We start from the raw sequence: 14,418 nt of genomic DNA, 5'->3' as shown, positions 1-14,418 counted from the left end.
GAAAGTAAAACCACATTCACAGAAAGTAAGAAGCAGAACTAAAAGCTTATTGAGCTGAAGGAGCTCCTTGAAGGGACACAATGAAAGAACAATCCTCCTTCAAATCAAACCATGGAAAATAGCAGATTGAAAAGAAGAGAAATTACCAGATCTTCAAGTAGTGCAAATCTCTGCAATTCTACTGCAGAGCCTGCTGACTCTCACTAGTTGAGGAGAGGCCTAGAGATTTTAATTATCGCCAATGTGATTAACTTTCTTGTTGCCATTGATCTTTTTTTTTTTTTTTTCTTCACATTTTTGATCACCTGGCTCTCAATCCAGGCTGTATCTATAGTCAATTTTTAAATGCATGTGTTAAGAATGTGGAAATAATAATTAAATTTCATATGCTAACTGCCGTAGTGATTGTTACATACTACTTTAGAAAGAAGCTAAATTAGGCACATGTAGGTTCTGAATAGTAAATGATAATGCTTTTCTAATAGGTAATTGTTTGATGACTCTTTAACTAGGGCCCTTAGAAATGACATATTTCCTCTGAAAAAAGGACATTATGTCTATTCTAACGTAGTTTTAAGTGTAACGGCACATTTTGAGGCATGCTGAGCTATACAGCCAATGACAGCCTTACGGAGATACACCTTATTAGCTTTGAGAGAATGCTAATAAATCTCCAGCCTGGAGGGTACTCCCTGGGGAGGCCTGGCTCCTTACCTTTGACATGGGGGATGAAGTGGTGTCGGAAGGGGGAGTTGGGGCGGGAGTCATGGTGAGTGGAGCTGAGACTGCTAGTGCGCAGGTATGACAACCGCTGCACACCAGTAGAGAGCAGCTCTGCAGCAGCAGGGAATCGGGGGGCAGAACAAAATGAAAACAAAGAAAAACAATAAGAGAAAGGCAGGGAAGGAGGCTTCAAAGGAAGAAAAAAAAAAGGCATTGAACAATTAGGATTCTGAAAAGAAGGAAGGAGAAAAAAAAAAAGGTTAAAGACGTACCAAAGGGTTCATAAGTGTTAGACAAAATTACAGGAAGTATTAGAAGAGAGGCTCAGATCTGAACTGTGTCACTAATTTAGCATAACATCTAGCGGCTCAATGAGCTTCTGATCTATGCCTTGTTACCAAAAAGTAGCCTGTTACCAGCATGCAAACATCACAAACCTTGATGCTCAGTTAGTTAAAAAAGCAGCTGTTTTCAAAAGTGTCTGACCAAAAAATGTCCATCAAGAGGCATGCAAGCTGTTTTCTATTGTTTTAAGACATTCCAAAAATGTTGCCAACATCAGTTAAGGCACTGCAGGAGGAAAAGGCTGCAAACTTTTTAAAAACTTGTAGCACGCGAATTTTTGAAGAACCTTATGCTGACAACATCAACACAGTGGTTCACTTCTCTCTCAAAGGCTAGCTGGGAGGCAAAGAGAAGTTATCTGGGGCCACCGGGTTTATTCAGAGAAAAATTATTCTTGCAAATAACATGATGATAAGAAGTGCCATTAGGAGAGAAATGGTAAATATACATGTGCTATCATTCAACATGAATAATTACTGTAGGAAAATTATGAAGTAGCATTAACAATTACCCCAAAGAAGGATAGCAAAGATCAAAATGATGAATTCTACAGAATTACTTCTGTGCCATTTGAGAAACAGATACAGGTGAGCCAAAGATGAGATCATCTGAACCGAGATAAGTTTGAACAAATATTGTCTCATAATATCCCTCAGGGTGTGAACTTTTGAAGATTTTACATTTGGATCCAAACTCTGGCTTAAGCCCATCCGCCCATCACAAGAGTTACATAAACAGAGACTGCTTCTGGGGAAGGTCCTTGACTGGATGCAGACAGCAAAACTCCACCACAGTGAAGTCTGGAATAGGGTCTGGATTTGTTCATATGTCTGATACAAATGGAAAAATCCCCTCAGAGTTGCCAGAATCAGGATACAGAAGTTTGCAGCTTTTTCACGCTTTCAAATCTCTTTCGGTTTCAATTGTAGCGTCATCTCAAAACACGGGCATGTTGTCAGCACTAAGTATCAGAATATCAGACACAATTTGCTTCTGTCCCACCTCCTTTTGGTCCTTTAAATAAGGCATTCACTAACAGACACAATTAGCTGCTTTCAGCCCACCCCCACTAGGAAATGGCTACAGCATTCAAGTTCCACAGTGGCAGCTCTATTATAAATCTTTAATTTTAAAAATGCAGCTCCTATTGCATATGGGCTTTTGGCATCCAAACTGTTCAGCTGTAATCACCAAGGAAGATGAAACTGCATGATTGTATCACTTAATTTAAAAACAGATCACAAAGATTTAATTCATCACCATAAACAATAAAATCAGTCTTGAAAAGTCTTCAGTGAATAGCACTTCAGAGATACATTTTTATGCAATTTGGGCATGGATGAACAGCTCATTTTCATATCTTCCTTTAATACACACAACCAGTAATTTTGGATGCACTGGGAACCTGAATGACCTGTACATTTTCTCTATTGTACATAGAACTTGTACATCCATGCTAAACCAGTAAAGAAAGTTTGTGGTTTTAAAATGTTCCCAGGCAATTGCCTATAGCTTTAATTTAGAAATCTACCTTGTAAACCATGAGTCTCTGTTTTAAAAAATTACTAGCAATTTGGAGTATCTGGGGTTTTTGCTGCTGAATCTGACGTTCTATAGCTGCACCAAGCTTTAAATGAATTTTTAGGAGGGAAGCATCCTATGCTACTGACTTCTGTGTAGTCAAGCCATAACTTTTGATTTCAATATGTAATACGTTTCCCAAATTCCAGAGTGAAGTTTGTGATTCACTGCTGCAAATCTTTGCTCACTTTCAGAAACATATAAAGATTTTAAAAAATCATTAATCAGAAACAAACCCAGAAGATCCATATTTATGACGTAAGAAACATTCATCAGTCTAGTGCAAAAGAGTGCATCAATCAAGAACAAAAAGCCAGGCAGGAGATACTAAAGTATTCAACAATTTTTCAATCCTAAATTTTCACTGCTAAGAGAAACAAGTGCTTTGCTGTGCTACTAAGTGACATAATAAAGTAACTACAGTTTTACGTATACTTCTAATGCAGTTGCCCTTACCAGGTCTGTGGAAATGCTGAGGGGAACGTGACATGGTCGGTGTGTAGCTATGACGACTGTACACTGGAGAATTAATGGAGCCCTGACTAGTAGACCTGTGAATCATGCGATCCCGAACATCTTGATAACCCTGCAGAATAGAAGCATTTACTAATAAATGTAAATGCACATTACACATTTTCAGCAGCACTTAACTTTCACAGAACTGAATACACCAGCAGAAGCTACTGAAATAACAATATCCCTTAAGCTTTCAACCTGCTTCATTATTACTGTTCTCTAATGATCGGTTCCAAAGACTCCAATCCATTTTTATAGTCTGGGCCAAAGTTTAATCTTGGAAGGTTCCAACTCCACCTGTAAGTTCTATTAAATTCTATAGAATCCTAGATTTGCCCACATTCCTGTGAGTCCATAAGGGAAGCTGCATTCAGAAGATGTCGGTCCCATCGTGTACTGCACAAGATACATGAGCTCACCTTCAGCTAATGTGGAGATCAGCAATAATTCAATAGCTGAAGCGGAGAGCTCTCTGTGGCTTAATTTACCACATCTTGACTAGCCACATCAAAAAGTATTTAGTAGCCAAATTAGATTCCCTTTGTATCTGAAAACATGACACCTTCTTGTATAGCAAAATTCAATTTACTTGGTTCCCTGGGAAAAAAAATCCAATGAAAAACCAAATAAAACCCCACCAAAACAGATAAAACACCTACACACACACACACACCAAGAAAAAAAATTAAAAAAATAGACAAACCACAAAGCAAGCCAAAGCAGGACAAAAGGGCCAGAATTACTGTTAATGCATGTGAAGGTTTACAAAAAAATTTTATAGTCACTTTTTTAATAAGTAGCAATTACTACAACTTTTATGTTGCAAATAAGCAACACTCCCCACCCCCAAAATGATAACAGTCCTGCAATGGCATCTATGGTATCCTGACAAATGACTTCCCAAATGTTTCATGTTATTGTGATGATCAAAATAACTCCAATGGAAAAGCAAAACCAAACCAAACCATTGCTATGCTTTCCTCAAGACAAAACTGCACTTTAGTAGCAAACGTGGCTCATCATTTAGATGCTTAGAGAAGCATTTTAGCTTGTGTAAATGATCCAGCTCCTGATATCTGAGTCTGCCCGGTCCACAGGAAGGATGAATGTACAAGAAGTGACCTCTGCTGGGCAAATTACTCTGCTTTACAGACAACAGGTGGGAACAGTAGCTTCAGTTTTTGTACATTCTGTCAATAAGAACACAATGTTTTCTTTTTAATTTTTCTTAAAGTTTCAATATTCAGAAAACACGTCTATGTGGCAAACAGAGATGGACCAGACTGGTAACAAAAACACCTGCATTTGCTGAAGTGAATAATTCTAATCACAGTAAGATACTGCCCCAAAAGGTTCCACCAAACTTACTTCTGCAGAAGGGGTAGGTGATAATGTCCTTGGAGACTGCAAAGACATAAAAATAAGGTTACGAAAAAACCTTGCATGTTCTGGGCCAGAAAATGGTAATCTAAACACTGCTGCAGACACACTGATATATGGCAAGGTAGAACGGCAATGCAGAAATTACTGAGGCCATTGCAGCACTGGGATTTGCTTCTTCTGCACGGCTCGGGAACTGGTCCATAAAACATTGAAGCAATTAAAGTTTCTGGGAGAATCTTTATAAACGTGATTAATTCAGTCAAATATCATGCAACATCATCTCGCAGCCATCTACTCATTGTGGTAATTAAAACAGCTGTGAAGATCAAAATCAGAAAGGGTTATTAATTTAATAGCCATGCCCGTTAGGAAGAAATCTTTAAAGTGGAATTCAAAAGTAAATAATCTTAACTCAGAGCTTTGCATGAAAAATCAGAAATACAGAAAAACTTCCAAGATGAAGCATGTTTTTCCTCCAACACACATACTCCAGCAAAAATATCCTTCTCCCCAAGGCTTACATTTCATACCCATGCAAAGGAGTACATAGCTGTTATCAACATTTCTTTGATATGATCTCCTTTAAATCTCTGTGTTCTTCCATGGTTATGCAAGGGGAACAGACAGAAATTGCAAGCGTGTATATTGAAAGAACTGCACAAAGGCCAGTGGGCAGAAATATGCATAATATTATCAAAAGCTTCTGCTTCAGAGATAGGGAAATCAAGGCAAGAAATACCTTTAGAAATTAAACATAGGATTATGCATACATTGATGGCATGAACAAGAATAAAGACTATGTATAATTACCAGTTATGTACCCTTTAATCACAAAACAATTTGAAGCTGGAAGATCAGGATTTAGTTACTTCCTTTATGCACTAAACTTCAGTATTATTTAATTGCCATAATAAACTGGGCAAGAGATTATGCTTTTAAATAAGACCACATTTATTATAGAATGATACAACTATTAAGATAATGCAGCAAAACTGCTGATTCTGGTCTAACCACTACAATAACCTACAACAGCAGTAGTGTGAAACGTATGCAGAATTTCTGGTAAAAACCAACCAGCTACGCATTTTGCATTGTAAAACCATTAACTCTCATGGAACTGGTGACACTGTGAATGCAAAGTATCCAAACAAAGGAGTGACATCTTTTTGTTTGCGTACAGAATATCTCCTTTTCAGCAAGTTTTCATAAAGCTTTTTAAAGACTGCTTTCATTACTTTCCATCAAAGCCCTAATATCTTTTACATTGTTTTCCTAATCCTTATAACTGCACAAGTTCTATACAGCAAACTTCCATTTCATTATAGATCTCACAGCAGCAGCTATAAAAACTTTGCTGAACATGAAACAGATCGTACGCAGTGCTTTGTAGCATCATTCTCCACAAAAATCTGAGAGCTAATCTGAAAACTTCCAATACGAATGAAAAAAGCACACTGTGATGTGTGTTCCTACATTTTTTACTAGTAGTTTATGTGTTACTGTAAATCAACCAATTTCCATAATCTGCTGCAGTCGCCTAGATGCTAAGGCAATGACTGCTGTAAAAGGTAGTCACAGGAATCTAAGACTGGGAAAGCATCCCAGAAAATAACGTGCTGAATACATGACCGACCTTTCATGTATTTTTACTCTATCACTACCTGACTATCTATCCCTGACTATCTCACCGCCTTCCAGGAAATGGAACCACACTCCGCACATGCTTTATCATGCACAGGTGAACTGCTATATCTCAAACTGAGTCTGCCAAGGAATGCTTGGTTCTTCAGGATTTATGAGCTCTTTTAAAATCTGGTCTATCACAGAAGTCCACATTAGTCTGTTCTAAATACACTGTGAAGTTGTCTGAGAAGAAACGGCTCAGTTCCAGAATAGTAAACCAGTGGAAATAGCGAGTGATGACTCCAGATTAAGCAGGAAGAGAAGGGGGATGGGTGGGGTGGAAACAAACCAGAAAAAAGGAAAGAAAAAGTCTAGGTAAAGAGCCTATTTACACTGAAATTTCAACTCACTGCAAGAGGTTCAGTGCTCCATCACTTTGACATCTAAGGGGCTGCTCTAATACCTGGTTGTAGAGTTCAATTTGTGCTCCGGGAAATTTATGCAAACTTTTACAGGTGTCATTTTATAACAGAAGTTCCAGCATTTTGCACCGACCTCCTTTTAACTGTCTTTTTATGGAATTACCAGGTAGGATGCTTGCTCCATTTTGAAGCACGTACCACATTAAAAAAAAATAATAATAAAATCTTTTCCTCATTTTACATCAGCTTGTTTATTGAAAGCTGTTACAGACATTCAGTGCTTTCAACAGGCAGAACACTAGAAGGACAAAGGACATGCATGTAAAATGCTGCTTTTCTCAGTATTTCTGCAACAGAAGTAAGTGCTGAGAAAAGACTATGTCAGTATTAATCAGGCTGCTGCGAGCAGGGCAGAAGTTATAGGACATAAAGAAGCTGAGTAACTAACTGACAGTTTCTGGAAATATTATCACTACACTAAGGGTCAGCCTTGGTAGCAGAAAATTTGTTTAAAGATCTCATTTTGTATCTCTTTCTCTCTTTTGCATTAGAAGCTAAACCACCTCTTCATGAACTCCCTCTCTCTTCCCCAAGTAACTGCTGGCCGGTCTGTAACTAAAATGCCTGGTCCCGCTAGATGGTGCCATGTGAACACATTTTTCATCACAGACTTCCAGAGAAAGAAGACTGATTTAACTGAACAAGAGAGATTATGAGTGAGAAACTTTTCAAAGCATTTCCCTTCCATAGCAATAAAGTAGAAAGTTTCATGCTGTGTTTTCTCACTTTCTAGGGCTAAAGTATATAATTTTCTTGTAGCTAATTCCCTGTAATTAAGGTTTGTCTCCACTTCTGGATTAACTTTGGTGGCTTTTGCACATCTCCCTTGTACACCCAGAAATCCTTCTTAGCTGAGTTTGGTGATTTTTTTTCTTTTTTTTCCAAATTATGGTAAAGGGCATTTCTTGTGCACAAGCTTAAATTCAGGGTCCCCTTTTATTTAACACCACCACATACACACACTTCACAAAGAGAACGCAGGTTAAATCACTCAAAGTCTGCAAATCCCTGCCATGACTACACACGTCACCTCCTCTGCTTTTTAAAGATGATGGTGACTGATGTGTGATATACCAAGATTATCGTCACTCGATTACCACAACACAAACAAAGGAAGAGATCACTCCGATGGGCTTGTGTTCTCATTAGGGCAAGGGAAGGGAGGAGAAACAGGTACAAAGAGGTGATGTAACTTGCCCAAGGTGACAGAAGTCAGCAGTAGCATTGGGTGGAAAACCCAGATCTTCTGAAATAAGGTGAGAGCCCTTCTGTTTCCAGAACAAATTTCTTTAGTCACCGGAAATTAATTGGATTTAAGACTGGTGAAAATACCGGGTAAGAAAACCCCAAAGGCTTTTGCTTATCCCCAGAACACACGTAACAGCAGACAGCTTTCACCATACAGCTTTGCCAGTGAGAAGCTGTCCCTTAAGAATTAATAAATCATTCACCTTCTCTGGGTGACATTAGTTCCTCCTCTGTGACTAACAAGAGACTTGGGTTTGTAGAAGGTTTGGTGGAATGAATGGGTCATGCCTGTTGGAACTGGTCAGAGGTCACCAATGCATCTCACAGTGGTCTTGAACCAGCTGCCAGCTGGATTCACTACCAACGCAAATTTGAGGAAGGAAATTCTGTAATATTCTGATCTGTTAATCTCTTATGTTATCCCTGAGCTGAACAGTCTCTGAATTTCCAACTCACGTTGTAATTTCAAAGACTATCCCTATAAAACATTAAAGAACAAAAGAGGAAAAACCGAGGCAGCTCTGGTCTGTTGGTGGGCAGAACACTTTGCTAAACAAGCAGATTATCAGTCACTGATCTGGCATCTTCAGACCACTGGTACCTGAATGATCTACTGTACTTCCTTTTTCCTCAGCTCGTCTTCATACTCAGTTCAGTTACGGTCCATAAAGCCACTGAGATTGCAAGGAAGTAAATCCATTTCCATGTCCATTTAGATTTGCATTCAAGATTTACAGTCAGATGGTACTACATGACAAAACCTGCTTCACGATCTGCACTGGAACCATGTAAATACTAATTGCTGCTGTGGAAGTTCACCTGAGAAAACTGAAAGACACCTTTAAATACAAATTTAAGAGAATAAATTAGATAGGGTTGTGGGGTTTTTTATTATTGTTGCAGGACGGAATAATCTACTAAATGTCAGCAGTTTAAAATGTGAGGCAGCTATTTCCATAACACAACTAACCTGCTTTCCCAGGTGGAAGAGCACTTCAACCTGACCTAGTTCAGATTTTATCCAGTACGTCTGGCAAAACACTCTGGAAATGTATTTCCCTTCCATATGTGTGAGAGAAAGCATCCCACTGCTCTTAATCCTTTTACTCCCATAGAACGTCACGGTATTCCTCATATTCTGTTGTGAGTATCAGTGCTCCACATCACAATGCCAGGTTGGCTTCTCCCTCACCTTCTGGGCTTTGTTGTGCCCAAAGACCAAGATACCCCTGTTAGTTATGAGAATGCACCTATGGACAGCCTGCGAGCCTCCCCCCGCCATTCCTCTGCCAGCGGCTGGTGTCAATAGAGGCGTTTAATTGTGCAGTTTTGCACACGAGGCATCATCATGACTGTTTCCATTAAACTCAGACCAAACAGACAAGAAAAGCACTGTGAACAGCAGCAGCAACAATATCTAGGAGTGTCAATTAGAAACTCTTTCAAAAGAGGATAGAAGCGAAGCAGGCTTTGAATACAGCGTATTAGCAGAATGAGTTGCTTGTCGGTTCATTACCTCTCCAAGACTCTGTCTCTCCTGTCTGTCCTCGTAGGCGGAAGTGTAGAATGGCTCATAAGTAATTAGGTCTGGACGTTCAATGTCATAAATGGCCTTGACTTTGGGAATGGCTGCTAAATCCTTGTAATCAAGGATTTCATTGTCTACTTTTGCCTGAAGGTCAAAGACAGAAGATAAATTAACTTACACAAATGCACTGGTAATGTCTGGTTTACACAATTTATGATTTTTGTGTATTTGTTGTCACACTGTTGCTATGAAAAACCCTTTTTGGCACTCTATATGCAAAGTGATTGCTTCTTGTTCTTCTCCAGCAGGCTTCCCCTGCAAAAGCACACACCGTTTTCTCACTTTAGGAAAGAACATGGCATATATGGAGCTAATACAAAAGCTTCTGATCCCCCGTAGTGAGCTGGAAATTTCAGCTCTGCAGATTACTCTTTTTGTGGCCTCAGGCAAGTATTTTCACCTTTCTGCTCTTGTTTTCCCATATGTAAAATGTGTGATAACATCCACTTAGTTTGCAGATTACAGAGATTATGAGAGGACTCCATGCAGAAGACCACAGACAGAAATTCAACTTGTAACTGTGCACACGAGAGGAAAAACAACTTATTACAAGGAAATAAAAAGGCAAGCAGGACTATTTGTCAGGACTGGGTATTCAGACTCCCAATTGAAATTACATTGCACTCACCACTCAACCTACACCCAAGCTTCTGACTAAGGCATATGTTACTTACTAACTGCATACTACATAGTCCTAACATTGTCTTATTTTTTCACTAAAACTGCAAGGAGCTCTTGACTAGTGAAAAAAATAGAAGTAGGAAATCAGCTCCAAAGACAACTGTACCCATTAAAAAGAGCTAGAGAGAGGCCTTACATATAGTTTACATAGCTAACGTCTTTTCTTACTTAAAACTTTAAAAAAAAATCATCATACATTTTTACCTACCTTACAGAAATACATTTGATGAATACATAGGCTGCACATGGAAACAAGGCTGATCTGTTTCTACTCACATTCAGTTCCACTCTTCCCGAGTACTAGCACCTAGTATTTTCAGATTAAAGTGCATTTGCCTTCCCAAGCTCTCCTAACAACCACTGGCCTTGGTGTTTTTTAAGTAATGCCATGAATTAGAAACAATACAAAACTTTTCTGACAGAGAAGTAAGGTTCAAAATAGGTAGGAAATTCACTTTTTAAATACAGCCTCAAATCTGTTTAGATTTTACTCACCAGATATAACAAACTACTTCAAGGCAATTCAACCCTTAAAATACATAGGTATATTAATGTATGTTATTTCTGTAATATTTTTACCACAGTCTGTTAATGAGTTGCAAATATGTCTTAATTCAGTATAAATTAACTATAGATACTTTTGTAGACCCTGGCGTTGCCCTACTGACTGTGCTGTTGAGCAGCAGTTAGATTTCATAAGCTACAGCTTATGAAATTGATATTACCAGTAGAATGGCAGTCCTCCAAGACATGCTCTGTGTTTTGATAACTGCAGTGTAAACATTTTTAATATATCAGCTGTTTCTTGTTGCTGTTGTTGAAATGCACTGAAAAACCAGTACTTAACTCAAATGCAGGAACTGAGATTTGTAATTTTTTCTGCATTATTATACATGTAACTGATAAATGTCTCTGTCTTACACTACATTTTCACTCATATAATCCTAAGGCTATCTATAAAATCAGTGGTTCAGCATTATGCATAGGTAACAGAAAAGAAAGTTTGACTGCAGTCTGTCTGTTCTTCCCAGCATACCTTCGTTTTTGCTCTCCTCATAAGGGACTCTCACTAACTTGCCTTCCTGTGACTTCCTTCCACAGTTGTTATCTTCCACAGGTTATCTGACAGCATGTTTTATATGAGTACAAAGGTTATATGAGCTTTCAAGGAACAGGACTCTTTTTAAATGGATGTGAGTTTTTGGAAGTGTAGGTTATATGCATGGAAATACAGCAAGTTTGAGAAGGCTGCATTATACTGTTATTCACCCAAGTACATCTGGGTTCATGCTCTTCCTCCTTAGAACCGGATTAGTACAGCCACAAAGACGACTTTTTCTTTTTTTTGACCCTATAGACTTCTCTGCCAAAAAAACCACCAAAGGTACTGACATTTAAAACACTGAAATACCTGGAAAAGTAGTATGAAAAGGGGATAAAAACCTTATTCCTTTGAACATTCCAGGCCAACCTTCTGCTAGTGTATTTCCACTTCTTATTTCTCAGATTTTATGGGCTCAAAAGGTACCAGTAATGAGGCCAAGAAGTGAAAGAGATCCTCTAATGAAAGAGGAGGCTTGATTACTCAAGGAATCACATTGAACTCTACATTTCAGGTAACCACAGATAGTCTATCAGTAGCTTTGCATTTTCAGCACTGTTTAGTAAAAGAAGGATGCTTAATATAATTTTTATTCTTAAATAAAAACCACCTTTCCTTCCACAACCAAAACATTTGACTTCTGAAATGGAAGATGTTGTATCAGCCAGGCTTCTTTTAGTGTAGCTGACCCTCCTCCCCATGTCCTGCAACTGCAGACAGCAGATCTATCACGAACCGCATATCGAAGTGCACAGATCTCCTCACATAACCCCTAACAAAATCAAATGACCTGTCTGCTTTCTCTCCCTCTTCACATCACCAAGTGACTTCAAGAGATTTATTGTATCTTTCTAAGGTAAACAAGTCCTGGAAAAGGCCTACCCTTGCTCTTGAAATTCTGTAGTTACAAATCCTCATGGCGAGAATTTTAACAATTTAATCACTAAATAAAGGCATTAGCATCAGTAGAAAAGTTACATATTTCAGCGTGGAGTATTTCATGTGCAAGCAAGGGAACAGCAGCTTATTCATCAGAAGGAATACTTACATAGATAGTGTGGCCTGGAGAGCCAGGTATACTGGAACCTGGTCTGGAATAAATGCTTTCCGATGATGTTCTCGTAGGCTGAAAAAACAACAAATAACTTTTCAGAGCAAGCTGAAGCCATTAACATTGGTAATTTTGATTTTAAGTGAAGAAATCTTCATACATTTTGAAATTAACTGAATTCAGGAAAAAATGTCAACACAACTGCAAACATTCTGGCAAATTTCACAATCTTGTGAGGCAAGTGTGCTTTTTTTGTTGGGTTTTGGGTTTTTTTTTGGGTAAGGGAAGGAGTGCTGTGAAAGGGAAAGAGTTTTTCTAAATCATACAATGTAAAAGACTGACAACAATAATGAACAAAATCAAACAACACCTGCCAGAGACACTGCAAGAAGCCATACAAAATACAATCCAGGATAGTCCTGGTGGTCATTTTTTCAAAACATTAGTTCACAAACAGCTAAAGGTATCAGTAGTTCAGCAGACAAAATTGTTGAGAGGAGCATAGCACACACATTACTACTTTCCAGATGTTCAATCACTGGATTTCCATTATGAATACAGAACTGGATTTGGTCCTTCTAAGTAGAAGCACCAGAAATTCTTGGCTTGGAGCTGTTCCCTACATCTGCAGCACAATCTAGATACAACATGAAAGCTAAACTCTTGATTGGCATTTCATGTTTCCCCATGTTGCAGAAGTTCTGATGTTTAATGACAATGTTCAGTGAACTGAAATTCATGAGAACAGTCACACAGAGCGAGTGCTGTTACACATCTAGGAGATTTTCCAACACTTCATCAGGACTAAACTGACACTGATTCCTTGGAGGAAGTTTCGTGAAAGGAGACAAAACAACCTATCACAGAGATGTGGGGATCCTGAAAACCTGATGAATTTGAAAAACACCTGTTTGATCAAATGTCACCCAGGCTACTGTGGCAATTACTCCTAAACCTGGCACGCAACAAACACACCAAGGTAGTCAATGATACCCCACTCAACTGAGAAACCATCAACAATTTTTGCTTCCTGACTGACTGCAAAGAGCTAAATCCCATCACAATGCAAGGCATCAGCAGATGACTCCAATGACACTAGTGCAGTGGGATACTTCAAAGACACTAAAAATTAAATCTTGGTAAACAGTCCTTACCTCCCCAGCTTATGACATTGAACTAAGGGACCTTCAGGCACACACTGAAGAGAAACAAGGCTTGACAGCCTGGCTCACTGATTTTTCTTAGGAAATATCTGGACTGAAGAAAACCAGGCTACTGAACCCTTCTTATCTCTCAGCATATAATTCCTGAGAGGATCTTTCAACAGACCTCAGAGTCTTTCTACGCTTCATTTCCTGGCTATTACATTCCCAGGAAAGCTATTGGAACTATCCGCATAAAAAATGCTCAAGACTAGTCATGGCTTATACAATGAGCTTTCTCTTCACTTCATTTGTGCAAGTGAAATCATCACATTCAGGGAGGGTCAGAGGAATAAAAGGCTTTGAACATATTCCACCAAAAAATGTGAAGATTCAGATCAAACAGAGAGCACATGTGGCCATGGACTGACAAAATCACAAATCCTCTCCGGAGCATGTTTGAGAACACTTTTTCAGCTGGACCTTTATGTGTTTCTTCCTTTTCTCTCTGTAGCTGCAAATTCCTACATCTCAAAAGGGAACAGAAATTTCTCAGCTGCCCTTAAGCTACTCCCATGATGCAATCAAAGCAAAAAAATCAACAACAACCACTTGTTTCATGGAAATGTGACAAGAATTAAGCTGGAAAACCTGAATGTTGTTTAGAAACATTTTTTTCCTATTCCCCCTTCCATTCTGCCATTTCATAGCACTGTCTGAGTGGAGACACATGTAGCATGTTACTGCAGTTGCTATGGAAAACAATTGTTTTCATTACAACATAGAGAACAGTATTAAGTAGTTGAGGTACTGTTAGGGGTGCCTGTTACCTCTGGCTTTTGGCAGACATACTTGTCTGTTTTGTCTGCTCAATTTTCCCTGTTGTAGGAAAAAAAGTGTTACAGGCAGTTACGGCATCTTCCCAGCTGGCAGGCCCTCTGGGCTGCTCTTCG

General features: G+C 38.8%; 1 protein-coding gene across 2 annotated transcripts in view; it reads right to left on the bottom strand.

Moving 5' to 3' along the window:
- Positions 1 to 14,418, bottom strand: part of ABLIM1 (actin binding LIM protein 1) — a 143,575-nt gene that overhangs the window by 30,742 nt on the left and 98,415 nt on the right. The window contains exons 9-12 of one of the 2 annotated variants that reach the window (XM_027812088.2): positions 12,321 to 12,398; positions 9,418 to 9,573; positions 4,534 to 4,569; positions 3,106 to 3,235 (exon numbers count right to left, since the gene is read on the bottom strand). In XM_027812088.2, the coding sequence (XP_027667889.1) occupies positions 3,106 to 3,235; positions 4,534 to 4,569; positions 9,418 to 9,573; positions 12,321 to 12,398 (400 nt within the window). The remainder of the gene's footprint in view (positions 1 to 3,105; positions 3,236 to 4,533; positions 4,570 to 9,417; positions 9,574 to 12,320; positions 12,399 to 14,418) is intronic. The other variant, XM_055719883.1, reaches the window with a different exon arrangement.

This window comes from Falco cherrug, chromosome 9 (assembly GCF_023634085.1).
Source record: "Falco cherrug isolate bFalChe1 chromosome 9, bFalChe1.pri, whole genome shotgun sequence".
Classification (NCBI taxonomy): domain Eukaryota; kingdom Metazoa; phylum Chordata; class Aves; order Falconiformes; family Falconidae; genus Falco; species Falco cherrug.
This window is presented reverse-complemented; position numbering and strand designations above follow the sequence as displayed.